The sequence below is a fragment of the Carcharodon carcharias genome, chromosome 13, assembly GCF_017639515.1.
Source record: "Carcharodon carcharias isolate sCarCar2 chromosome 13, sCarCar2.pri, whole genome shotgun sequence".
NCBI lineage: Eukaryota > Metazoa > Chordata > Chondrichthyes > Lamniformes > Lamnidae > Carcharodon > Carcharodon carcharias.
The window spans coordinates 101456684-101484374 of record NC_054479.1 but is presented as its reverse complement, the minus strand read 5'-3'; the positions used below and the strand labels follow the sequence as shown (position 1 = coordinate 101484374).

Here is a 27691-nt window from a genome sequence, read left to right as displayed (position 1 = left end):
AATTTATTTTATTCTCTTTTACCCATCAACTAGTATACACATCATATTCACCATCTCCTAGTTCTCTTTGAAGAATGTAACAGAACATGGTGTCCAAATGTTCCCCCCTTACACCTGTGTGCACGTGTTCTGATTCTACTACTTCATCCAAATGATAGAATGTTCACTAAGTGTAACATCAATAAAGAAACAGGCTAATGAAGAAGATATCTTTAAGAAAATGATCTTAAAGATAATTTCCAAATTTTCTACATGAATGATTGATACATATCATTCATCTCACTCAGTGCAATTGCATAATTTTTTTGAAAAAATAAAATATAAATGATCTTTTTCTATGTATTGTTACATAATCACCATGCCATTCACAGTGTGACATACATTTTTTACCCTATTTTGAGTTTTCAGTATATAACAACCTAGGAATTTGATGGTGTTGCATCCATTTTATGGGTGGTAATTGAGTTGCTAAGTCTCCAATGTAGCAGGCAGATGTTGCTCATTACGAGGAGGAACTGCAGCATCCTGCATTTGTCATAGGTAACAAAATACAGGCAACTAGTTTGAAGCCCCATCTGTGATATTGAGTTGTCCTAATGTGATCGTTCAGGTTCTTTTGGGGAGAAAAAAAACTATAATATAAAAGACAGCCAGCACTGGGCCAGCTTTCTTCATGGAAACCAGATCTGCATGCAATAATTGGTGGTCCTTAAGGCCTTAAGGACACTGCTGTAGGCCACTAAGTAACAGTTGTCAAAGCACTTAACTGAACATGAGACAGGGAGGAGTGGAAATGCTTAATGTGTGGGTTGCTGTCGGCCACAGCAGCTCTTCCCAATCTCTGCTTCACCCTCTTTTCCGATAGCCGCCTCCATCATCCTTCTGATAGACAACTTTTTGTTTACTCTTTCCCAGGATCTGGGTGTCACTGGCTGGACCAGGATTTGTTGCCCATCCCTAGTTGTCCTTGAGAAAGTGGTGGTGAGCTACCTTCTTAGATCGCTACTGTCCATGTCATGTAGGTGATGTTAGGAAGGGAGTTCCAAGGTTTTTACCCAGTGACAGTGAAGGAACGGTGATGTAGTTCCAAGTCAGTATGGTTTGTGGCTTGGAGGGGAGCTTGCAGGCAGTACAGTTCCCATGCATATCCTGCTCTTGTCCTTCTAGATAGCAGAGGTTTCAGTTTTAGAAGGTGCTGATGAAGGAGGCTTGGTGAGTTGCTGCAGTGTATTTTGTATATGGTACACACCGCTGCCGGTGTACATCAATGGTGGCAGGGGTGAATGTTTAAGGTTGTAGATGGGGTGCCAGTCAAGTGGGCTGCAGGTGATGTCAAGCTTCTTGATGTTGTTGGAGCTGCTGCGTTGAACTTGAACCCCTCCCCTCCCACCCACCCCCAAGTCCTAATCATGCTTCTCCCCCCTCATTATTTTCCATATCCCAATTGCCCTCCCTTTCCAGGTCCCCCTTGCCCCAGTCGACACTCCTCCATCTGTTGCTGTCCTTCCGATCGGGTTTCCTGTTCCAGATGATCGCCTCCCAGTCAGCCTTCCTTGTCTGATTGCCCCAATCCAAGTCAGCCCCTTTGCCTACATACCCCCCTCTTCATTAACCCTCCTCTGTTGGCTGTCATCCCCTTACCCCAACCCCCACCATTTGCTTTCCCTTTAAGCAGTTACCTGAAGGCTGTTGCCAGCAATGAAGGAAAAATCAGTTCAAAATGTTTAAATCCCAGTAAAAATCGATGCTTGTGGGCATCGCTGGCTAGGTCAGCATTTATTGCCCATCCCTAATTGCCCTTGTTCAGAGGGCATTTAAGAGTCAACCACTGCTGTGGGTCTGGTGTCATGTCTCGGCCCTAAAGGATATTAGTGAACTAGATGGGTTTTTACGACAATCGGAAATGGTTTCATGGTCATCATTTTAATTCTAGATTTTTTTTATTGAATTCGAATTCCACTATCTACCATGGCAGGCTTCAAACCCAGGTCCCCAGAGCATTACCCTGGGTCTCTGGAATACTAGTCCAGCAACAATACCACTATGCCATCGCCTTCCCCGCTGGCACCAGTAATACTGGAGTTCCATTTTAAAGTATCAAGACCAGTTCGAACAAGTTTTACTGGTACCCTTCATTTCCATGTTTTATTGCATGAAACTTCTTTGCTGCAGAGCTGCCTGAGGGTGCCCAGCAAGATTCCATAGCTCACTGGTCTAATTTAAATGAGGCTCAAGGTCCAGTATCAACACATCTCAGGCCTACCTGTTCAGGCATATATTTCTTTCCCTGGGCCCAGATAATGGTGGCAATTTGCATACAGGAAGTTAGGATCAAATGTAATACAGGGCACTTAGAGGGTGGAGAAGTAATTGAAGCAGACAGAGAGAGACCTGAATGGGAGGACAAAGGTGGAAAATATGGGAGGGAGAGAGAGAAGAGAAATAAATAAATAATGGAGAGAGAGGACAGAAGAGGAGAAGGAGAGAAAATTAATGAGGGGGAAAGTGTATAAGACATGTTCCGTATGAGATGGGGAAGGTAAGGCTAGAGCTCAACTGGGAAGAGGGATGGAAAAGCAACAGAACTGTGTGGAGAGCTTAGGAGGTCCAAAGTATTGATGGTTTCTGAGTGACCAAAAATAATGATCAGATAGCACTGGCACATGAGAGAGAAATACTCCTGAAGTGTAAGAAGCTGATGGCTTTTACTGGGTGGCCCAGATTTTCTTCCAGTGGGGGTGCCACTTTAGTGGGCCATTTTAACAGCACACCACTTAATTTATATGTACAGCAATGAGCGGGATTGCCACAGGGTGTCATCAGAAATGCATATCCCAAGTTTTTGTTTCCACCTAGATTAATTGTCCAAGCCTCTGGAGTATGATTTAGAACCTCTAAGTCATGAGGCTGTGGGTTTATGTGCTTCTTGTAAATTTTGGGATAAAATAGATCAAAACTTGTGATGAGAACTACAAGATGTATTCTATTGTTTATAAAGAAATTTATTATCATTCATGATTACTTAAAAGTCAATAGGTTTGCAACAGAAAGGGAAGATTTCTCAATCTATGACAGCAGAGGAATATTTTACTTGAAATAAGATATTCACTTTATTGTCATGCAGCAAATGATTCAGAGCAAGTTAGCAACTACATTGCAAAAGCAATTTTCCCAGTTGGGTTTAATTTCATATTTCCAAATCATTTACATAAGTTGTATGCTGCTGAGCGAATCCATCGTCACATTACTAATTACTCTGAGCCCTTACATTTTCTGCATGTACATGACTTGATGAAAATATATTTGAAGACATTATGTACAATGTCACACTGAAGTTCTAATTGCCTTTCTTCTATCTCATCTTCATGACAGCATGTACACTCGTGCATCATACGGCCTACGATAACTTCATATCTGAAAGATGAACAAACCATCCGTTACAGGGAAGCAAACGTAAACATCAGATCATTTTACTTATACAACAATTTCATCAAAGGCTTTTAATTACATTTTTCATGTGCTACAATTAGTAATGATATTGAATGTTTGAAGATATGATTTCAACTGAACCGATAAATGGAAATTCGCAGGGAGCTATCCTTGAAGGGAGCAACAGTCAGAGTCAAAGCTACAAACCTCTAATAACATTGTCTTTCTTCAATTCTACCTGAGCCCCTCTGTTGATGAAACCCTTATCCATGTCTTCATCACCTCCAGACATGACTACTCTAACACACAATTTCTTGGTCTTCTAAGTTGTCCAAAATTCTGCCAGACAAAAACCTGTTCTACACAAAATCTTATTCACCTATCACCTCTATTTTTGCAAATTAAAACTGGAGGACTGGGACTCAATGTGTTACAGTTAGAATCTTTAAAAATTCTCATCATCTTTTAAATCCCTTATGCAACCCAATCTCAGCAATCTTCTTAAGTCGATTTCCTTTCCCTGGCGCTTTGTTCCTCTGACTCCAGCCACCTTACACCATTTCCCTCCCTTTGCCCTCTATAGTTGTAGTTGGCAGAATAATCATACTCTTTAGAACTTACTACTTGCACTTTTCATCTCTATTTTCCAACAGTGACTACATTTCAAAAATACTTAATTGGTTATCATCCTGAGATCACAAAATGGCACTATATAAATGCAAGCTTTGTTTTCCCCCAATCTCCACCTTTAATAACTTATTGTGACCCATCTCATTGACCAAAACTTTGGTCATTCCTTCTACTTTCTCAATTCCTGCTTTGACATCTGTTTTCCAAATATTTACTTGTCAAACAGCTTGGAATGTTAGTTACATTAAATGCACCATATTAATGCAAATTGTTCTATGATCAATACAATTTTGGGTTTGTAATTAGTGGACAACGCCAGGAAATGGACAACTCATCTCTACACACTTTAGTATTTGCCCATTTTCTGCCAGTATTTCTGGGAGGTAGGGAAAAGCTTGCCTCAAACAAGATGAAAATAGTTTAAACACTAATTTTCTGCCATTCAGCACATTAGATGTAAATTAAGTTCAAGTGAAATGGATGCACAGGACTGCTAAACAGCAGTAAATATATGGAAGGTGATCAAAAGGATACCTTCATCTTGAGGTAAATATATGTTAAATATTTCTTTACTATATTTTTATAAAAACTTCTTCATTTGGATTTTCTTGAATTCTTGTTTCAATTTTTTTTTACTTGATCCTTGTTTTTGGCACCAAAGAGGGTATCCATTGGCAATTCTTCCCCCTTGCAATGGGTAGAAGAGAAGGAGAACCAACAAAGGGATGACAACTCAAGTCGTAACAAACAGGAAAATCTGGGCTTCTACAGGCCAGGAATTAAACTCTTGGCAAGGTTCATCATGTGGTCCTCTTACAAGGTTGAAGGCAGTATCCTAAAGCATAATGCAAGGACAATCAACACAAATGACTAGTGCTATAAAAATCAATCGAATTGGTGTGAATTTTGGCTCACCAAAATAACCCTTTCCATCTTTTCACAAGTAGTATTTGGTGTTAAGGCACACATACACTTACTAATTTTATAGGTATATTGATTTCCTTTGAATTATTCACTCAGTAGTTGATAATATTGCCTAATTACATACCAAACTTTGGGAAAATGCTACTTACTTTGCTGATCCTGCACAATATCCTTCACATCTTCTGAGGTTAATATCAACTGGTTTACAGGATTCCACCTTAACAGTCTTTTTATAAGATTGAGGTTTACAAATTTTGACTGTGAAAAAAATACATTAAAATAACAGTAAAATAAGCAGTCATCACAGCAAAGAATTAAACAGGAAGAATATATTCCCTGTTCAAAGCTCTTCCCCATCTCTTTCTATCTCTTTTTGTACTGGATGCATGCAAAGGCTCTACTCCTTAAAAGGCAAGTCAAATATTCCCAAAAAAGGAAGAGCCCCAACATCCACCATTTTCCAAGTAAAAACAGAAAATGCTGAAAACACTCAGGAGGTCTGGCAGCATCTGTAGAGAGAGAAAAACAGAGTTAACGTATCAAGTCTGTATGACTCTTCTTCAGAGGAACACTGCCACCCTCCTGCCTGATTAAGTGCCCACCACCACCATTTTCCAAGGTTGTATTCATCTCAGAATGAAATTTCATTAAGCTGGCAACAAAACAAAGTGCAAAAAATGGCATTAGGGAAAGAATGGGAAACTGAAATCAGGTACAGCAATAGATGGAGAGTAAAACATTGAACAGAATCTTGTGAAGATGACTGGGGTCTCGGCTGCTGGCAATGAAGCCAGGGAGAGGCAAGCTCTGCCACTTTTCAGGAAGGCCCACCACATCTTGTTCCATTTGTAGGCACTTGACAGGCTAGCAGCAGGCCTTCTCCTGGGATCAAAGATCCTGGGGGAGGAAGTCTGACCCAGCTAGAGCTGCTGGCCAATCAGAGGCAGACACCAGGGAGATGGTAATTGCTGCCAGTATGACACCCATCCAAGGCCTAAGAGCATCACCAGATCCCATGCCAGAGCTGAGTGACTGCAGAAATAGGGGTCATGGGTGGGGGTTGCAGGGCAGGGTTTCACTCTCAATGTCTTCCCCTTTCCCGATGCTGAATCCCTAAATTAAGCATTGTGCCTTTGAATGTTAACCACTTTGTGTCATCTGCAAATTTACTAATCCTACCCCCCACATAGTCATCTATGTTGTTTATATAAATAACAAATAATAGGAGACTGAGCACAGATCCCTGTGGTACGCCACTGGACACTGCCTTCCAATCACTAAAGCATCCTTCTGTCATCCCCCTCTGCCTACGACAACTAAGCCAATTTTGAATCCAAATTATCAAATTACCCTGTATCCCATGTGCCTTTGCCTTCTTTATAAGTCTCCCATGTAGGATCTTGTCAACGGCTTTGCTGAAATCCATATAAATTACATCAACTGCACTACCCTCATCTACACACCTGGTCACTTCCTCAAAAAATTCAATCAAATTTGTTAGGCGTGACCTCCATCTGACAAAGCCATGCTGACTATCCCTGATCAAGCCTTGCCTCTCCAAGTGGAGATAGATACTCTCCTTCAGAAATTTCTCCAATAGTTTCCCTACCACTGAATTGAGACTCACTGCCCTGTAGTTCCCTGGCTTATCTCTACAACCCTTCTTAAATAGCGGAACCACAATAGCTGTTCTCCAGTCCTCTGGCACACCCCCTTGGCCAGAGAGGAATTAAAAATTTGGGTCAGAGCCCTTGCTATCTCCTCCCTTGCCTCCCTCAGCAGTCTGGGACACACATCATCCGGACTTGGAGATCTGACCATTTTTAAGTCTGCCAACACCTCCAATACCTTGTCACTCCCTATATCAATTTGCTCAAGAACCTCGCAGTCTCTCTCCCCGAGTTCGATACGTTCATCCTCATTCTCTTGGGTGAATACGGATGTGAAGTATTCATTCAACATTCTAGCGATGTCCTCTGGCTCCACCAATAGATTGCCCCCTTGGTCCCTAATGGGCCCTACTCTTTCCCTGATAATCCTCTTCCCTTTGACTTACTTCTAGAATATTAGGATTTTCCCTACTTTTACCAGCCAGAGCTTTCTCATATCCCCTCTTTGCTCTCCTAATTGCTTTCTTAAGCTCCCTGTACTCCACTAATGCCTCTGCTGATTTGCTTCCCTTGTACCTGCTAAAAGCTTCTCTTTTTCTTCTCATCATAACCTGAATATCTCTGGTCATCCATGGTTCTCTGGGCTTGTTACTCCTTCCTATCACCTTAGAGGGAACATGTTGTAAACTCTCCCCATTTCCTTTTTGAACACCCCCCGCTGTTCCTCTGTAGATTTCCCCACAAGTAACTGTTCCCAGTCTACCTTGGCCAGATCCTGCCTTATTTTACTAATCCAAAAGATTTTTTTGCAACTTGTCGATTTCTTTGTCCATAACAAAGTTAAGCTGTACCATATTGTGGTCGCTATCACTAAAATGCTTGCCCACCACCACCTCAGCAACTGGTCAGGCTTCTTTCCCCAGAATTAGGTCCAGCAATGCATCGTCCCTTGTTGGACCCTCTACATATTGACCTAAAAGGTTCTCCTATACACATTTCAAGAAATCCACTCCATCCAAGCCCTTAACACTATGTCTATCCCAATTAAAGTTGGGGAAGTTGAAATCACCTAATATAATTACCCTATTGTCATTGTTTTTACACACCTCCACAATTTGTGCACATATTTGCTCCTCAATTTCCCGCTGACTATCTGGGGTTCTATAATAAACACCTAATAATGTGGTTGCCTCTTTTTTATTCCTAAGCTCTACCCACAAAGATTCATTCGATGCCCCCTCCAAGATATCATCTCTCTTAATACAGTAACGGACTCCTTAATTAATAATGCAAGGCGTCCTCCTCTTTTACCCCCTCCCCTGTCTCGCCTGAAGTTTCTATATCCCGGAATGTTGAGCTGCCAATCTTGCCCTTCCCTCAACCATGTCTCAGTGATGGCTACCATATCACAATTCCACGTGTCAATCCTCACCCTTAACTCATTCGTTTGACATATAATACACCTGGCAATAAAGTAGAGGCCATCCAGCCTTGCCTTACTCCCTTGAAGCTTATTGCAGCTGTACTCCCTCTGGCTGGATTGTCTTACTGTATTATGATGTGTCCCTATTCTGCTAACATTCCGTGTCCCCTCCCCCTGCTGAATCACTTTAAACTCCTCCCAACAGCACTAGCAAACACTCCCGCAAGGATGTTAGTCCCGCTCTGGTTCAGATGTAGACCATCCCGCTTGTACAGGTAACCACCTTCCCCAGAAACGGTCCCGGTGATCCAGGAATCTAAAACTCTGCCTCCTGCACCAACTCTTAAGCCACGTTTTAATTTGCGCTATTCTCCTATTTCTGAGCTCGGTAGCACGTGGCAGTGGGAGTAATCCAGAGATTACAACCTGAGAGGTCTTGCTTTTTAGTCTACTGCCTAACTCCCTGAATTCTTGATGCAAGACCTCATCCCTCTTTCTACCTATGTCCTTGGTACCAACATGTACCATGACCTCTGCCTTATCACCCTCTCCCTTCAGGATGCCCTGCAGCCGTTCAGTGACAACCCGGACTCTGGCACCAGGGAGGCAACATACCATCCTGGTGTCACGTTGACGGCCATAGTAGTGCCTACCTGTTCCCCTGACTATAGAATCCTTTATTACTATTGCTCTTCCTCCCCTCCTGTACAGACAGGCTGCTTATGGTGCCAGATGCTTGGCTCCGTCCGCACTCTCTGGAGGAACCAGTGCCCTCATCAGCCTCCAAAATGGAATACTGATTTGCGAGTGGGACAAAGGGGACTCCTGAACTATGGGAATATGGGACTTTAGAATATGGTTATGTTTTAAAATGTCTCCTTTAAATTTGATTTATACTGATATTTCATCTTAAGTGAAGAATAACTGCCAAAACAATTGTGATGCACAAATATTAAATCTTTACCTCGTTGAGGACATGAATAGCAGCAATGAATGTCATCCCAGATTTTTTCAGACTAACAACAGAAAAAAATATTGAATAATTAACATGCATATCGCTCAAATATATATTTTTCTCACTTCTTCTTCCTCTCCAGCACCCATTTGATAGCTCAATTATGTCACATCAAAGAATACTCCTTAATGCACATTTGTGGTTTTTACAAATCCAGGGTATCAATGCCCACCCTGATCTGATGTTCATATGCGCACATGCCACAGCAAGAATGCCTAGATTATGACAAGGAATGGGAACCCTGGAGAATTTTCCTTTCACTATCTTAGTAGGAGCATTGAGGTCAATTAAAGCGATCCCACCTCCACCATAAACATTCTCAGCATAAATAAGTAATCAAACCTGGGACCTTAGTAACATACCGATTAGGTGCATTTAACTTTTGAACCACTAAAGAGTTCATGTGAATAATTTGTAAGTCAGAACATCAGCGGTGACTGTGATTAAAAAAGCACAAACTACGCAGGCAAATTCACAAATGAACTGCAGATATTTATCTTTCCCAAAGTGAAACATCTCACACATCAGGATTTAAAACAGATTGAGCACAAAAATACAATGGACACAGAGATTAACTCTAAGATTAAATTTAAAAGGCTGATATATGAATAAGTTAGGGCTAACTATATGATTGATAAATATAAGGAATATATTTTGAAGGGCTAACAGGCAGTATGAGAAAAGGTAAGGCCTTTTACATTCAGATAAAAGGGAAAGTAATAGTTAAGGAAAGGGTAGAATTGCTCAGAAGTGAAGGAATCGAATTGTTAAGGATCATGTTATGACAGATGTTGAATAAATATTTGACAATGGTTTTTAGAAATGGTGATTAAGAGGATATCGGCTTATATAGAGAAGAATATAGAATAATTGTTAAAAATAACTGTAGAAAAAGAACTGATTCTGAAAAGCAGTTGATGGAACATGAGGTGACTTTTAAAGCTAGGTTGCAGACAGGAAACAGGAAAGGTTCTAGTTACAACTTTTCAATTCTCATTAAACATGAAAATTGGGCCATTGGATTGAAAAGTGTCTGAGGTCATATTTTTAATCAAGAAGGATAAACAGGGGAACAGTAGACCGGTAAGTCTAACGTCATTTGTGGCCTAACTTGTAGGAACAATAAATATGCACATGATTAACACATAAATATCTAGATTAATTAGGGGCAGTGAGCATTATTTTTTTAAAGGCAAGTAAAGCTTCATAAATTTTTCTGGGAGATTTGATGAGATGACTATCCCGATAGATAAAAAGGATACAGCTTCAGAAGGCATTCACCCAGGTGTCTTACAAGTTACTCATTTGGGTTACTTGTTACAAAAACAGAAACATCAGAAAACATTGTAAATAGGCTATGCTGGTCCTACAAATCAAACCCAACTACTCAGCCTTAAATTTTGTAACAACAGTACATCACAGCATGTTGCCTTTCATGGTACAAACCTCAGAACAGATTGCAAGCTCTTCACAGGCTATTTCATGAATCATTTGTGCATTGTTTACACAGCTATAAGAAATGCATGAATTATTTGGATCACGTCCAATCTAGAAATAAAAAAGATGCCAAAAAAAGTTATGATTACATGAAAATGACAATATAAAAATATGAAATGTATTGAACACTATGACCTGGCAAGAATTTCATATTTAAGACTTAAAGTAGTTAATGGAGGTAGGAAATAGAGTGGACTAGATTTTGCAAAGCATGGGTATTAAAAGAATTTGGCAATACAACTGGATAAATATTATCAATTTTCCACTAACATGATGACAGAATTTTGTGGCTTTATGCTTGCTAGTAGCTATTTAAAGAGACAGTTTTGCAAAAAAAAAGGTCAGTACAGTATCCAGATTGTACTGGAAATTATGCAAAGATACTGTAGTTGTACGGTCCATCTGGAAGGGGTAATCTCATAAGGCTCGAGCTTCATCCAGGATGTGTATTATGTCAATTTTTATTAGTTACATCGTTAAGGCCCAAGGGCAATCACTATGTTCAATGGCAATTACATTGTAAAGGTTAAATGGCAATTACATTGCTAAGGCAACTGCATTGTTAAACAAGTGATGGGTATTGGTACACCTATGTTAGTTTGTCCCCTTTAAATGTTAATTTAGTGCTCAAAAGAGTAGAAATGGGCACAATTCTCTGTTCATCCGTTATACATCAAAATAATATAAATGGGAACAATTCCATACAACTGTAGATTGCGTCGGTTCACGGACTCCCAAGATGCTTGCGTTTTTGCGGCCTTGTGGAGTCCATGGACCACACATGTGTAAGTTGTAAACTGTACCCTTTTTTAGTTATTTTAAAAACTGATTACTTAATTTTTGGTTGCATTTCAGTTCCAGGCTCATAATCTTTGGACACCCAGTGCAACAGGGCGCGGGAAGGGAGGACTGCCTCATGGGCCTGCTCCTGGACCTGGCCAAGTTGACTATTGATAGGGCCAGGCAGCAAGCAGTTGAGGGTGTCCTCCGACCCAACAGTCTTTCCCTCTTCAACAGCTATGTTCGTGGCTGGGTATCCTTGGAGAGGGAGCAAGCAGCATCTTGTGGCAGTCTTGCCATACACAGTTGTGAATGTGGTGGACAAATAAACAACTCACTGGAGGAGGAGGTTCCACAAATATCCCTATCCTCAATGATGGGGGAGCCCAGCACATCAGTGCAAAAGATAAGACTGAAGCATTTGCTAGAATCTTCAGCCAGAAGTGCCGAGTGGATGATCCATCTCGGCCTCCTCCAGAAGTCCCCAGCATCACAGGTGCCAGTCTTCAGCCAATTCGATTCACTCCACGTGATATCAAGAAACAGTTGAAGGCATTGGATACTGCAAAGGCTATGGGCCCTGACAACATTCCGGCAACAGTACAGAAGACTCATGCTCCAGAACTTGCAGTGCCCCTAGTCAGACTGTTTAATTACAGATGCAACATTGGCAACTACCTGGCAATGTGAAAAATTGCCCAGGTATGTCCTGTACACAAAAAGCAGGAAAAATCCAACCTGGTCAATTACCATCAGTCTACTCTCGATCATCAGTAAGGTAATGGAAGGGGGTCATCAACCATGCTATCAAGCGGCACTTGCTTAGCAACAATCTGCTCACTGATGCCCACTTTGGGTTCCTCCAGGGCCACTCAGCTCCTGACCTCATTACAGCCTTGGTTCAAACATGGGCTAAAGAGTTCAACTCCCGAAGTGAGATGAGAGTGACTGCCCTTGACATCAAGGCTGCATTTGACCATGTGCGGCATCAAGGAGCCCGAGCAAAACTGGAATCAGTGGGAATCAGGGGGAAAACTCTCCACTGGTTGGAGTCATACCTGCACAAAGGAAGATAGTTATGGTTGTTGGAGATCAGTCATCTCAGCTCCAGGACATCACTGCAGGAGTTCTTCAGAGTAGTGCCTTAGGCCCAAACATCGTCAGCTGCTTCATCAATGACCTTCATTCTATCATAAGGTCAGAAGTGGGGATGTTCGCTGATGATTGCTCAAGAAAGATTGGTCGGGTGGTTAACAGTGATGTTGAGTGTCTCGGGCTACAGGAAGATATAGACGGGATGGTCAAATAGGCAGAGAAGTGGCAGATGGAATTTAACCCTGAAAAGTGTGAGGTGATACACTTAGGAAGGAGTAATTTGACAAGGAAGTATTCAATGAACGGCATGGCACTAGGAAGTTCTGAGGAACAAAGGGACCTTGGCGTGTGTCTATAGATCTCTGAAGGCGGAGGGGCATATTAGTGGGGTGGGGAAAAAGGCACATGGGACACTTGCCTTTATCAATCAAGGCATAGATTACAAAAGTAAGAAGGTCATGTTGGAGTTGTCTAGAACCTTGGTGAGGCCACAGCTGGAGAACTGTATGCAGTTCTGGTCACCACATTAAAGGAAGGATGCGATTGCACTGGAGGGGGTGCAGAGGAGATTCACCAGGATGGAGCCTGGGATGAAATATTTAAGTAATGAAGAGAGGTTGGATAGACTTGGGTTGTTTTCGTTGGAGCAGAGAAGACTGACAGGTGACCTGATCGAGGTGTACAAGATTATGAGGGGCATGGACAGGGTGGATAGGGAGCAGCTGTTCCCCTTAGTTGAAGGGTCAGTCACAAGGGGGCATAAGTTCAAGGTAAAGGGCCGAGTGTGATTCTGTGATTCTGTTCAGCACCATTCACATATCCTCAGATACTGAAGCAGTCCATGTCCAAATGCAGCAAGACCTGGACAACATCCAGGCTTGGGCTGACAAGTGGCAAGTAACATCTGCACCACACAAGTGCCAGAAAATGACCATCTCCAACAAGAGAAAATCTAACCAATGCCCTTTGAAGTTCAATAGCATTACCATCACTGAATCCCTTAGTATCAATGTTTGGGGGTTACCTTTGATCAGAAAGTGAACTGGGCTAGCCTATAAATATTGTGGCAACTAAAGCAGGTCAGAGGCTAGGAATCCTGCAGCAGGTAACTCACCTCCTGACTCCCAAAAGCCTGTCCACCACCTACAAGGCACCAGTCAGGAGTGTGATGGAATACTCTCCACTTGCTTGGATGAGTGTAGCTCCCACAACACTCAAGGAGATTGACACTGTCCAGGTGGAAGCAACCTGCTTGATTGGCACCATATCCACAAACAGTTACTCCCTCCATGACTGATGTGCAGTAGCAGCAGCATGTACCATCTACAAGATGCACTGCAGGAGTTCACCAAGGCTCCTTAGATAGCACCTTACAAACCTGCGACTGCTACCATCTAGAAAGACAAGGGCAGCAGATAATGGGAACACCACCACCTGGAAGTTCCCCTCCAAGTCACTCACCCTCCTGACTTGGAAATATATCAGTGTTCCTTCACTGTCACTGGATCAAAATCCTGGAACTCCCTTCCTAACAGCACAGTGGGTGTACCTACACCACATGAGCTGCAGCAGTTCAAGAAGGCAGCTCACCACCACCTTCTCAAGGGCAACTAGAGATGGGCAATATCTGCTGGCTTAGCCAGCAAAGCCCTCATCCAATGAATGAATAAAAAAAAATCCACTGGCACATTGGACGCCTTCTGTGATCAGTGGGCACCACGGGGGCTGGGATGCTTTATTGACCTTGAAAATCATATTTTAATTTGAATTTTTGTAAGTTTCATTTGTGTTTTTATTCTTTAGTTAAGGTGCCTCTCTAATTACTTTTATTACTTTATTTGACCTTCTGCTAATTTTTTAATTTGTCCTCCTTTTGTTAATTTGTTCGCACTCAAATGAGTATAAACAGGAATAATTCTCTGTTCAATCATTATGCATCATAAGAGCATAAATGACACAACCCCATAAAACCATACATTGCATCGGTTCATGGACTCCCAAGAAACATCTGCTTTTTGCGGCCTTGTGGAGTCCGTGGACCACGTGTGTAAAAGTTGAAGTCATTTGCACTCTCTTTTTAGTTATCTTAAAAATGTATTTCTTAATTTTTGGTTACACTTCAGCCCCACGTTCCTAATCTTTGGGCTTCTGGTGTGGCTGGGGGCAGGGAGGGAGGAAGACCTGCTTATGGGGCTGGCCAAGTTGGCTATTGATAAGTCCAGGTAGCGGGCGGTTGAGGAGGTTGGCCGACCCAACTGTCTGCCCCTCTTCCGCAGCTATGTTCATGTCTGGGTATCCCTGGAAAGGGAGCATGTGGTGTCCACCAACATGTTGGAGATCTTCTGTGACTGGTGGGCACCACAAAGGCTGGGGTGCTTCACTGACCCTGACAATCACATTTTAATTTGATTATTGTAAGTTTCCTTTGTGATGTTGACTTTTTGTTGCAGTTTCCCTTTAAGGGCCTTCCCTTTAATTTGTTTGTTTGATCTTTTATTAATTTGTCCCCTTTATTTGTTAAGTTGGTATGTACACAGGCAGGAGGCCTTCAGAGATCAGGGGCACCGCAGGTGCTAAGGTGCAATGTTGACCCCCCAATTTTGATTTAGTTTGTTAAGTTTCCTTTAAGATTTTTACTTTTTGTTATTTTGTTACAAGTGTCCCTTTAAGTGACTGCTCCCTTAAATTGTTTAATTTGATTTGTTAATTTATCCCTTTTCTGTTCATTAGTTATGCTCAAAAGAGTATAAGTAGAGCAAATGGATGCTGAGGTGAGGAGGAACTGGGAGAGTCTGTGACTTTATTTTGCAGTCTTGGAAATAAACCAGTTTTAAGGTACAGGCTAGCTTCAGACTCATTCTTCCTCAACATACAATTCCTGGAATTAACATATTGCAAGTGAGCTTATGAAACAATGAACGTTGGAAATTTTCCTGTTATGTTTAAGATGTTGTTCCAAGCAGAAAGCAGTAAATTTTCTACATACTTAGAAACTCTATAATAGCATTGTGAGTGATTCTTAACAAGATATTTATATTTTTTAAAAACTCATTCTTACACAGGAAGTCTTAATTTAACAGCATTAAATATGACATACCTTACATGTAGGTATTGTGGTTTCAGGCATGGTAACTATAAGTGTTGAATGAGTAATACCTTAAGAAAAATAAATAAACATAGAGACAGTAATCAAGAAACTACCCAAAATATAGATGCCTTGTTAGGAAGTAAACTCAATTGATCCTGGGCAAAGTTTAGGGCTAAGAGAGTTTTAAGCCCCATGTATGTTCTGCCCCATATTCTGCTGGACGTAGGGCAGGGCCTAAGATATATCTGCATATTCAAAGGTATCAGATCAACCACCCTTTATACATGAGAGGAACACAGTTAATGTTTTGAGTCCGTATGACTCTTCAACAGAACTAAATAAAATAGAAAAGAGTGAAATATAAGCTGGTTTAAGGGGGGGGGAGGCGGTGGGAGAAGTAGAGCTGGATAGAGGGCCAGTGATAGGTGGCGATAGCCAAAAGATGTCATAGACAAAAGGACAAAGAGGTGTTGAATGTGGTGGTATTATCTAAGGAATGTGCTAATAGGTGACATTAAGCAGGACGAGCAAGGCCCTAGTTGGGGTGGGGTGGGGGGAAGGGATAGGAATAGGCTAAAAGGTAGAGATAAAACAATGGATGGAAATGCATTTAAAAATAATGGAAATAAGTGGGAAAATAAAAATCTATATAAATTATTGGAAAAAAGGGGGATCGGAAAGGGGATGGGGATGGAGGACAGAGTTCATGATCTAAAATTGTGGAACTCAATATTCAGTCCGGAAGGCTGTAAAGTGCCTAGTCGGAAGATGAGGTGCTGTTCCTCCAGTTTGCGTTGAGCTTCACTGGAACAATGCAGCAGGACAAGGATGGACATGTGGGCATGAGAGCAGGGTGGAATGTTGAAATGGCAAGCGACAGAGAGGTCTGAGTCATGCTTGCAGACAGACTGAAGGTGTTCCGCAAAGCGGTCACCCAGTCTGCATTTGGTCTCTCCAATGTAGAGGAAACTGCATTGGGAGCAGTGAATGCAGCAGACTAAATTGAGGGAAGTGCAAATGAAATGTTGCTTCACTTGAAAGGAGTGTTTGGGCCCTTGGACGGTGAGGAGAGGGCAAGTAAAGGGGCAGGTGTTGCACCTTCTGCGGTTGCATGGGAAGGTGCCGTGGGAGGAGGTTGCGGTGTAGGGGGCGATGGAGGAGTGGACCAGGGTGTTCCAGAGGGAACGATCCCTGCGGAATGCCACCAGGGGGGTGAAGGAAAGATGTGTTTGGTGGTGGCATCATGCTGGAGTTGATGGAAATGGAGGAGGATGATCCTTTGAATGCAGAGGCTGGTGGGGGTGATAAGTGGGGACAAGGGGGACCCTATCATGGTTCTGGGAGGGAGAGGAAGGTGTGAGGGCGGATGCGCAAGAGATGGGCCGGACACGGTTGAGGGCCCTGTCAACCACCATGGGCAGAAAGCCTCGGTTAAGGAAGAAGGAAGACATGTCAGAGGAACTGTTTTTGAAAGTGGCATCATTGGAACAGATGCGGAGGAGGTGAAGGAACTGAGAGAATGGGATGGAGTCCTTACAGGAAGCGGGGTGTGAGAGGCTGTAGTCGAGGTAGCTATGGGAGCTGGTAGGCTTGTACTGAATATTGGTGGACAGTCTATCACCAGAAATTGAGACAGAGAGGTCAAGGAAGGGAAGGGAAGTGTCAGAGAAGGTGCAACACCTGCCCCTTTACTTCTCCTCTCCTCACCGTCCAAGGACCCAAACACTCCTTTCAAGTGCAGCAGCATTTCACTTGCACTTCCCTCAATTTAGTCTACTGCATTCGCTGCTCCCAATGCAGTTTCCTCTACATTGGAGAGACCAAACGGAGACTGGGTGACCGCTTTGCGGAACACCTTCGGTCCGTCCGCAAGCATGACCTAGACCTCCCTGTCGTTTGCCATTTCAACATTCCACCCTGCTCTCATGCCCACATGTCCGTCCTTGGCCTGCTGCAATGTTCCAGTGAAGCTCAATGCAAACTGGAGGAACAGCACCTCATCTTCCGACTAGGCACCTTATAGCCTTCCGGACTGAATATTGAGTTCCACAATTTTAGATCATGAACTCTGTCCTCCATCCCCACCCCTTTTCCGATCCCCCTTTTTTCCAATAATTTATATAGATTTTTCTTTTCCTACCTATTTCCATTATTTTTAAATGTATTTCCATCCATTGTTTTATCTCTACCTTTTAGCCTATTTCTATACCTTCCCCCAACCCCACCCCCACTAGGGCTATCTGTACTTTGCTCGTCCTGCTTTCTATCCTTAATGTCACCTTTTAGCACATTCCTTAGATAATATCACCACCTTCAACACCTCTTTGTCCTTTTGCCTATGACATCTTTTGGCTATCTCCACCTATCACTGGCCGTCTATCCAGCACTACTTGTCCCACCCCCCTTATATCAGCTTATATTTCACCTCTTTTCTATTTTTCCTTAGTTCTGAAGAGTCATATGGACTTGAAACATTAACTGTGTTCCTCTCCACAGATGCTGTCAGACCTGCTGATTTTTTCCAGGTATTTTTGCTTTTGTTTTGGATTTCCAGCATCTGCAGTTTTTTGCTTTTATCACCAATTATACATCACAGACCAACTTTCTATTCCATTGACTTGGACATTAGGCTCAAGAGGCAGCACTGCATGAGATTCGGTATCACTCCAAGATTTCCAGCCACAATGGTATATGTACTCAGTAGAAATTATTTGAATATCTCCTTGAATTTATGTCTATGGATACTGGACTTCAACACAGAAGATCTGTGAGAGCAGGTTAGAAGTGTCATATGGTCAACCTCTGCTGCTTTATCTTATGTTCTTAGGGCAGCTCAATAATTATTGTCCAACAATCATTTCAACAACTCCCTTCAAGAGATGTAACAGATGTCCTTTTGGGCCACTTTTGAACCAAGTTTGAGTGTGAAAGTAATTTATTTGTCAAGCAACACAACATCCATGTTTCAGCAAATAAGCCATTATCATTTGTTAACAAGATTTAATGGTGCTTTCAACTAATAAGTACATTTCAAAGAATAACACATGATTTTATTTTCCAAAAAGCAAAACTGAAATTTAGGAAGTTCACTGAACACACTGCAATACTTGTGAATAACAAGAAAAATACAGACTTGCATTTATATACTTTCATGATCTCGGGATGCCTGAAAGTGTTTACAACAAATGAAGTACTTTCAAAGTGTAGTCAATGCTGTAATGCAGGAAACACAGCAATTAATTTGCCGACTGCAAGCTCCCACAAATGACAATATGATAACAACTAGATAATCTGTTTGGTAACATTAACTGAGGGATAAATACTTGAGAGGACACTGGGGATAGTTCATCTACTCCTCTTCAAAAATAGTGCCATGCTACCTTTTAACTGCACCTGAGAAGGCTGACAGAGACTGGGTTCACACCTCATCCAAAATACAGTACCACCAAGAATGCAGGACTCCGTCAGCACTGCGCTGGAGTGTGAGTTCAGATTTCTGCGCCCAAATCTTTGAGTGGGACTTGAACCGCAAAGGTAATTTAGAAATGAGAGTGCTACCAAGAGACCCACGGCTGGCACGCTTCATTATATCTTTCTAAATGCAAAATTGATATACTGTCATTGTCCGGTATTAATAAAAGAAAAGCCTTTGGTCAAGAATATTTCAGATAAATACTTATAAACAAGTCCTCTTGTTCTCAGAGACCGCAATTATCAATTGAACTGCCATCTTTTACTATAATCTTTCATGGTCAAAGGTAGATTAAGACTGCGACCATCATGGCTGCGACCGTCATTGACAGCAATTTCCCAAATCTTCAACAGGAAAGACAGAATTTTAAACTAATAGCCCTTGCCACAATAATTGTCAGGAACCTGAATGCTGGAGGAGCAGGTTTTGTCATATCTGAGTTAAACAGCCAGGGCATTAGCATCCCACTTCTGGGTTTCCCAGCAATCAGAAGGGGCAGGTGGGATCACATGTGGGATCTGTCACTGAAGGCTCCCTATATAAAGTGACCCTAGTAGGGGTCTACATGGCAGCAGAAATCTTGCTGGGGTAGGAAGGAAGGAAGCAGCAAGATAATGGAAACAAGACAGAAGAAATCCCCAATTGTTTCTAGAATTCATCCCCGAAAGTAATGGTGGATGAGGAGAGGACCAGAAGAGAAGTCCTCTTTTCTGAGGACAAGAGAGAAGGCCACCCTGACGAACAATGCAGCCATTGCTGGAGGTAGCAGAGATGGTGAAAAGCAAAACTGTGGTGCCCCGGACATGGATACAGCATTGGAAAAGGTTTAATGACAACATTAAGTCCAGCAAAGGGAGTGTCATACCACTCTCTGTTGGCAGCTATCACTCTCTCACCTCCCTAGCATGTTCCTGCACAGCACTCCTCTGACTGACAAACTTTATTGTTTCACACATTCATTTCTCTTTAGCCTCCACCTCAAATCTCCCTTTCAGCAGGCAATACTCACACACAACCTCATCTATTTGGACTTACACCACCCATTCCTCACTTCCTTCAATTTTTCTCATTCCATCTTCCAAAGCTCATACTCATAGCTCTCTGCTTTCTCTCATTGCAAGAGAAGAGTGTGGACAACTCCAGGGAGAAGCAGGGAACAGGGGGCAGGGCTGCAGGATTGCCACCCTGAGAGAATTGGAAGAGAATGTTGGCAAAGTGTACATATACTGGGTGTCAGTGATGGAAAGATGCTGGTGGTGCAGAGGCCCAGTGACAACACTATTGCCTGTTGGAACTTAAAAGTCATTCATGTTGTTGTGATTTCCTGTAACACCGAATTATCAGGAAATTCACTATGCTGAGTTTGTACACTTTTTCACTTTCAGCACAATAACGTGTCTCTTCCATCTCCCTCAGCTCCTTCAAAAATCACGATGAATATAATGAAGGGCCAAGCTGAGGAGGCCTCAGAATATATTTCATGTGATAATGAAGAAAATATTACTCACCAGTCATTGGAATTACACAAAATGTAGGTGTGCCTGTCTCTATAGCTCATGTCACCACTTCACAACAGAGAAGGTATTACAGAGCAAAAAAGATCAAATTGCAGTAAATTAATTTCATGAGCTGGCGAGAAAATATACTAACCAGTTATGGAGGTCTCATAAATTGTTGGTCTTCCCGTCACTGTAGTTGATGTTGGTCCTGTTAGAAAATGTTGGAGAATATGAATTCACATCTGGCTGCAAATGGATCCCTAGGTATATTTTAGATATTCTTATTTGGTCACAATTGAAAGAGCAGATTACAAAATGTGTCTATAGATATAATTATCAGATCAATAATGAAAGCCCAATTATGATTTAAATAACTCCCTTCAGGAAATGTAATGGTTGTCCTTAAGAATAGCTCTTGGTCCAGGTTGCCTGCAAAAGCAAGTTATTTTTTGAGCAACAAAAATGTAATTCCTATGGTGTTAGCAAACAAGTCATGAATTTGGTCAACAAGAATTAGATGCTGTTTTCAAGTAAAAAATACATTTTAAAGTATACAACATGATTTATTTTGTAAAGTATAAAGGGCGTAATTCAAACATCTCACTGAACACACTCCACTTATTATTATTAGTTCATTAATTTCTCCATCTTAACATTTTCCTTCTTTGAAATCAATGTCAGTCCAGGGGATGAAAAAAAGTACATTCAACAAATAAATCACCCCCGCCCCCCCTTCACCCGCCCCCACCTGAGAGCTGCTGGCCAATCAGAGGCCAGCAACTTCTCATTGCCATCACTGCTATTGCAGGGGTAGTGACTGTTGCTGGCAATGTAGCCACCAGGGGCCCAGGATCATCAAGAGACCCAGGCCACAGGTGAGTGAAGGCTGGATGGGGATTGTGGGTTGGAGGTTCATTTGGGAGGGAATCAGAGGAAAGGGCGGGGGTAGCACTCAGAAGCCACCTCCTTCCCAATGACTGCTCCTTCAATCAGGCAATGAGTACCCGACAAAGTGGGACCCACCCCAGGAGCTTGCAACAGACAATGGGGTTTGCTTCTTGGGATTCCCATGAGGTGATGGCCCAGGACACTGCTGGATGAATAACAGTGGATGTGGGACGAGGCCTTTAGATGGGCAACAATTGCCCACTTAAAGGCTTACATTGCTTTGGGGATGGAAAGGCCATCCTCAATCCTTCCTGCCCCAGACTTAATCAGGGCAGAAGCTAGAAGTTGATGAGGTCCCGAATCTGCACTCTACCAACTGTTTAAACGCCACTCCCACCTCAGGTGAGGGCATTAAGTTACGCTCTTGGATTCTAAATACAAATTGAGCTTGTCAATCCCCAGTCCTCCATTTTTCAAAATATTTAGGGCAGGTTTGATCCTGATTATCCCAGTACAGTAAGAAAATATTGCCATTATTGCTCTCAATAAGGCAAGAACAACAAGTCACACAGTATCAATCAAAACCAACAAGGTTATGGAGCACTACTGAACATTTCTGAAATCTGTAATTAATGCCAGAGATTTGGAATGTCAGGTAACATTCACTTTTGCAAAAGCTATTGAATTCAAAATTCACCCCAAAATAAAGGTGCGTCACAAATCAGTGAGGAAGGAAAAGCCAACATGCTTGTGCTCACAATTAAGAACATAGGGCATGTTAAACATGCACTATTTTATATCATTCAACTTGTTTCCGATCAGAAACCAAAGTCAGGGCAGAGGATGAAAGAAGATTACTAACAGCAATATGGAACAACTCAACTTGTATTGATTTATACACTACATGTGGATGGGCTGAATATATGAAGAATTTCAATTATGTACCAACAAGACACTTTACTGGCCATATTTGGCACAGCGAATGTATGACAATGACAAAACTATTACTTACCAGTAATTGGAGTTTCAGAAATAGTAGGTATGCCTGTTTCTATAGTTGCCATTGTAATTTGTTCAGAGAACATATTACATGGTATTAAATTACAAATTATGAACTTACGAATTAGGAGCAGGGGCAGGCCATTCGGCCTCTCAAGCCTGTTCTGCCATTTAATAAGATCATTGCTGGTTTGATTGCGGCCTCTAATCTACTTTCCAGTCTACCCCATAACCTTTGACTCCCTGGACAATCAGTTATTTATCTAACTCACCCTTAAAAGTATTTAATGTCCCTGCCTTCACTGCTCCTTGGGGAAGAGCCTTTCACAGACAATTACACTCAGAGAAAAAAATTGCTTCATCTCAATCTCAAATGGGAGACCCTTATTTTTAAACTGTGTTCCCTACATCTAGTCTCGCTCTTAAGGAGAAACATCCTCTCAGAATCTACCCTGCCAAATCCCCTCAGGATCTTACATGTTTCGATAAGGTCACCTCTCATTCTCCTAAATGCCAATAGATAAAGGCCCAGCCAGACCAACCTTTCTTTGTAAGATAACCCCTCAACCAAGAATCAGTCGAGCGAACCTTCAAGTGAACTGCTTCTAATGCAATTTTATCCTTTCTTAAGTAAGGAGACCAAAACTGTACACAGTACTCCAGATGTGACCTCACCAAGACCCTATACAACTGCAACAAAACTTCCCTACTTTTATATTTCATTTCCTTTGCAATAGAACAACAGCATTCCATTTGCTTTCCGGACCATTTGCTGTACCTGCATACAAACCTTTTGTGGTTCATGTTTAGGACACCCAGATCCTTCCGTACCACAGAGTTCTGCAATCTCTCTCAATTTAAATAACATACTGCTTTACTACTCTTCTTCCCAAAATGGACAAGTTCACATTTTCCCACATTAAAATCCACCTGCCAAATTTTTGCCCATGCATTTTATCCATCTATATCCCTTTGCAGACTCGTTATGTCCTTTACACAACTTATTTTCCTACCTATCTTTGTGTCATCAGCAAATTTAGCAACTATACATTTGGTCCCTTCATCTAAGTCACTGATACAGATTGCAAATAACTGAGGCCCCAGCACTGATCCCTGTGGCACTCAACTGGTTGCATCTTGCCAACCCGAAAATGATCCATGAATCCTGACTCTCTGCTTCCTGTTAGCCAACCAATTCTCTATCCATGATAATAGTTTATCCCCGAAACTTCTTATTTTGCACAGTAACCTATGATAAGCTATGGGGCCTTACAAATGCCTTATGGAAATCTAAATATATTATGGGTGGAATTTTCCATGCCTGCTTGCAGCGGGCATGATAGGTGCATGGACAATATGGCGCGATCAGTTTCACAACGGTGGGAAGGCAGGTCGCGATTGTCCGCTCAGCCCGTCAATGGCGGGCCGCATTTCCCACCAATGGTCATCAGGGAGCTCATTGTAATACATCAGCATATCATTAAAAGGCCATCCTGCCAGGGTCTTGGACTCCCACCAGATCGAACATTCAAATCGGTGGGAAAGCACGTCGATGTGTTTCACAAAAGCACGCAGGCAATGTGCACTTGGCGGCCATCACTTTGGGGGAGATGAGTGAACAGCATCATTCTGCAGAGCTCGCCAGGGTTGCCTGTTGTTTGGCAGGCTTCAGGGGCGCCAGGAGGCCGGGGTGAAGTGCCACCCTGCCTTGGAGGTGAATGTTGTCGGGGGGGGTTGCCCAGAGCCAACTGCTGCCCAGCCTCAGAGGCAACTGTTGTCGGTTGGGGGGGGGGCAACTGCCGCCCTGGTGCTGGATCCCATGCACAAGAAATCAAGATGGGGGAGGCAAGGTAGGCAAGGGAAGTGGCCACACCTGCATAAACTGACCATTCATCTGCAACTGAGACAGTTCAGGCACAGCCACAGTGATATGATTGGGGTTGGGCTCCTAGACTGCTTGCCCCCCCAAGTAAGACGGAGGCACCAAAGTGCCACTGAGCACTCCAGACCTTACCGCCCCACCCAGCCCCCAACCCTCACCCCCGGCACAGACTGCGAGTCCTTGGCCATTTTATTGGAATGCGGAGCAGTTAGATGCACGCATTGTACAATCTCTTTGCCAACACTAGCCATGAACATTGCAATCTCAGCCTCCCAGTTAGGAGCAGTCTCCCCCATGTCGCAGGCTGACTGGGCAGCCATGCGGCGCACTCATCTGTGGCCATCTGAGGGGGCCAGCACTCTCCAGGAAGCATCGGATCATCACACAGGGCCTAGAAAGATGCTAATTACACCCAGGCTAACCACATCTCTCTTTCATGCTGCAGGAAGACCACATCAGGGGCAAGGAGCCTGGTGACCTAGCTGTATGCCTGATGGGCTACAGGGAGTGGAGAAGATGGACGGGACGGTGACTGAGGCTCCTGGCCATGCAAAGGCAGGATCAGCAACTTTAGGAAGAAGGGGCTGCTGAGGCTCCCGCACATGCTACCCAGGAGCGACAGCGAGCCGTGGCTGGTCGATGCCTAGTAACAACCAGGGTCTGTAGGTGCCGCGTGTCATTTCAGATGACCGAGAACCAGTGTTGCCGATGGCTGCGCCTGTCAAGGGACTTGGTCGCTCACATCTGCCACTTATTGCAGGACTTGGTGCCAAGGGGACATGGAGGGCATCCAATGCCAATGGCTGTGAAAGTGACTGTGGCACTCAATTTCTATATCAGCGGCTCCTTTCAGGGCTCCACAGGTGACCTCTGTGGGATTTCACGATCTACCAACCACAAATGCATCCATGAGGTCACGGATGCCAGCTTGTTGCGGGCACAACTTTGTGCATTTCGCCCGGAATTGTGACACTCAGGATGCAAGGGCCATTGGATTCGCTCTGATCTCAGGATTCCCACAGGTGCAGGGTGCGATTAACTGCACCCATGAGGTGCTCGGGTATCTGTTGCTACACTCGGTGAATTACATCAGCCACAAGGGATTCCACTCACTGAATGTGCATCTGGTATGCGACCACCAGAAACACATCCTGCAGATATGTGCACGTTTTCCAGAGAGTGTACACGACGCCTACATCCTCAGTCAGTCACAGATCCTTGGAGTCTTCCAGGGTCCACAGGGGCTGCAGGGTTGGCACCTTGGGAACAAGGGCTACCCACAGATGCCGTGGCTGATGACACCCATGCAGCGGCCTCAGACTGCAACGGAGTGACACTATAATGAGGCTCATGCAGCAGCTGCAACTTGGTGGAGCAGACCATCAGGATGCTGAAGATGCGGTTCCAGTGCCTGGACTGGTCTGATCTGGTCTGGTGGAGCCCTGCAATACAATCTGCAGAAGGTGTCACGCATTGTCATCATCTGCTGCACCCTTTACAACTTGGCGCTGCAATAGGAGACTAGCTGGCTGAGGGGTAGATGGAGGAGCTACACATCTCCTCTGATGAGGACGCCAATAGGGATGAGGCTGAGGAGGTCCTCAGAGGCAACGATGACGGGGATGAGACCCTCACACTGGCTTGCTGGGCAGGCATGCTGGGGAAGCCCTCATAGTTGCTAGATTTGTGTAGGATGATGACGATATGCAGTGAGGTGACCCCGTAGATTCTCACATCGCAGTTGAGAACTTTTGACTCCAGTCTGGCTTATGGCAGCACCAATACCCTCTATGAGAATGCTCCTGTCATGGAGACACAGTGGGGGCACTAATAGTCACTCGATCGCAGGAGGATGATGACAACATGCAGTGAGAACTCTCTATAAATCTTCACATAGCCTTTGAGAATGTCTGACTCCTGTCTGGCCGAGGGCAGCTTGCTTGCGCTCCGTGATCAGGGTCATATCATAGAGACCCAGTCATGAAACTTTAGAAGCATCTGATGCTTTGTCCACCCTCAGCACCTGAGCCCTTCAGGAGCTGGACAGGAGTCAGACATTCTCAAAGGCTATGTGAAGATTTATGGAGAGTCCTCACTGCATGTTGTCACCATCCTCCTGTGTGGTCACAGATGCTGAAGGGTTGGGGGCCAGCCCCTCCTTAAAGGTGCTGAAAGCACATCGAATGGGTGAGAGAACATTGTGGCGACTGCCCACTACATTCTGGCAGCAATGACAAGCACCGCCGAGGTGCAGGCATCAGTAATGTTTTCCAGGAAGTGAGAGGCCAGACCATTACTTTGGTCTGAAGGCTGCACAGAGCACAGGGAAGAGGCCCTGGACTAGGACACCTGCCTTTATCTTGCACAGAAAGTTTTCAAATCTGAGTGACAAGAAATTTGCTCATCAGAACAAGGAGCCATAGGCAGGGAGACATTCTTGGTGTTTATTGACAATTGTGAACAGTATGTACAAGTAATTAACACCCGTGCACAGGCTGCAGCAACTTTCCTAACCCTGCCGCTGCATCTTGTTGCTCCCCAGACATCCACGGCAGAGGTGGAGGCAGCCTGCTGACTGTGATGCCCTGCTGTGATGACTTTGTTGGGTGTCCTCTGGGGGGCCAAGACTTGGAAGCCCTGGCCTGCTTTCGAGGTCATGCTGTGTGCCAGTGGCAACCTCCTCGGCCTGTGGAGCTGGAGCTGCTGAGGTCACAGAAAGAGGGGAGTTGGATTGCTGGACACTCTTGGAGTCACCCGGATGGATGGGCGCACAGTGTGCTTCTGCTGATCCTCCTCCCTGTGGGTGCCTGAGGGCCCCAGGCTGACTCCTTGAGGAGCAGGGGTGGCTGGAGTGAGATCGAGCTGCACGCCACCCCTCTTGCGTATACACTGTTGGAAGCCAACTATGGCATCAGCGATGGAGTTGAGCCCGCGTAGCAGTGCAGGAGTGAAGTCTTGGACCAAAGTCTCCATGGTGGCCGCCATCCTACCAGAGTTAACCTTGGTGTGTGGGCATGCCAGCACTATCACCTCAGAGAGAAGCCAGACATCTCCATCGTGCCTTGCAACCAGAGGAGTGCAGTGGACATCCCTTCCTGATGTTCTCTAGCTTGTCTTTGCAGCTCCAGCAACTGTGACATGACTGAGTCCAGAGGCTCGTCATCTGACTCGGACTTAGCAAATTTCTGGCCTCCAGCAGTCGGACACCTGGGAAGTCCCTGCCACCGCCTGCTGTGGATCAGACAGTGCGATGTGCTCACCAGATTGTGATCTGGGGCTACCCTAAATTTAGGTCTCACTGAGGTGTGTCTCTGCGCTGGTGGGGGGGTGTGGGTCAGCGCTCTGACAAGACTTCAGGGTGGATGCCTCCACATTCCTTTCCAGAGGTTTCTTTGGGACTTGACTGGAAACCCTGGGTCATGGATCCTGTCAGCTGTTTGGCAAATGAGCTTGCAAAAGC

The 27691-nt window shown here is 43.9% G+C and overlaps 1 protein-coding gene across 1 annotated transcript in view; it reads right to left on the bottom strand.

Moving 5' to 3' along the window:
- Positions 1-3041: 3041 nt before the first annotated feature.
- Positions 3042-27691, bottom strand: part of LOC121286119 (mucin-19-like) — a 199089-nt gene continuing 174439 nt past the window's right edge. The window contains exons 81-86 of the mRNA XM_041203108.1: positions 20614-20670; positions 15501-15559; positions 10478-10579; positions 8981-9032; positions 5133-5241; positions 3042-3414 (exon numbers count right to left, since the gene is read on the bottom strand). Coding sequence (XP_041059042.1) covers positions 3252-3414; positions 5133-5241; positions 8981-9032; positions 10478-10579; positions 15501-15559; positions 20614-20670 — 542 coding nt within the window. The 3' untranslated portion in view covers positions 3042-3251. The remainder of the gene's footprint in view (positions 3415-5132; positions 5242-8980; positions 9033-10477; positions 10580-15500; positions 15560-20613; positions 20671-27691) is intronic.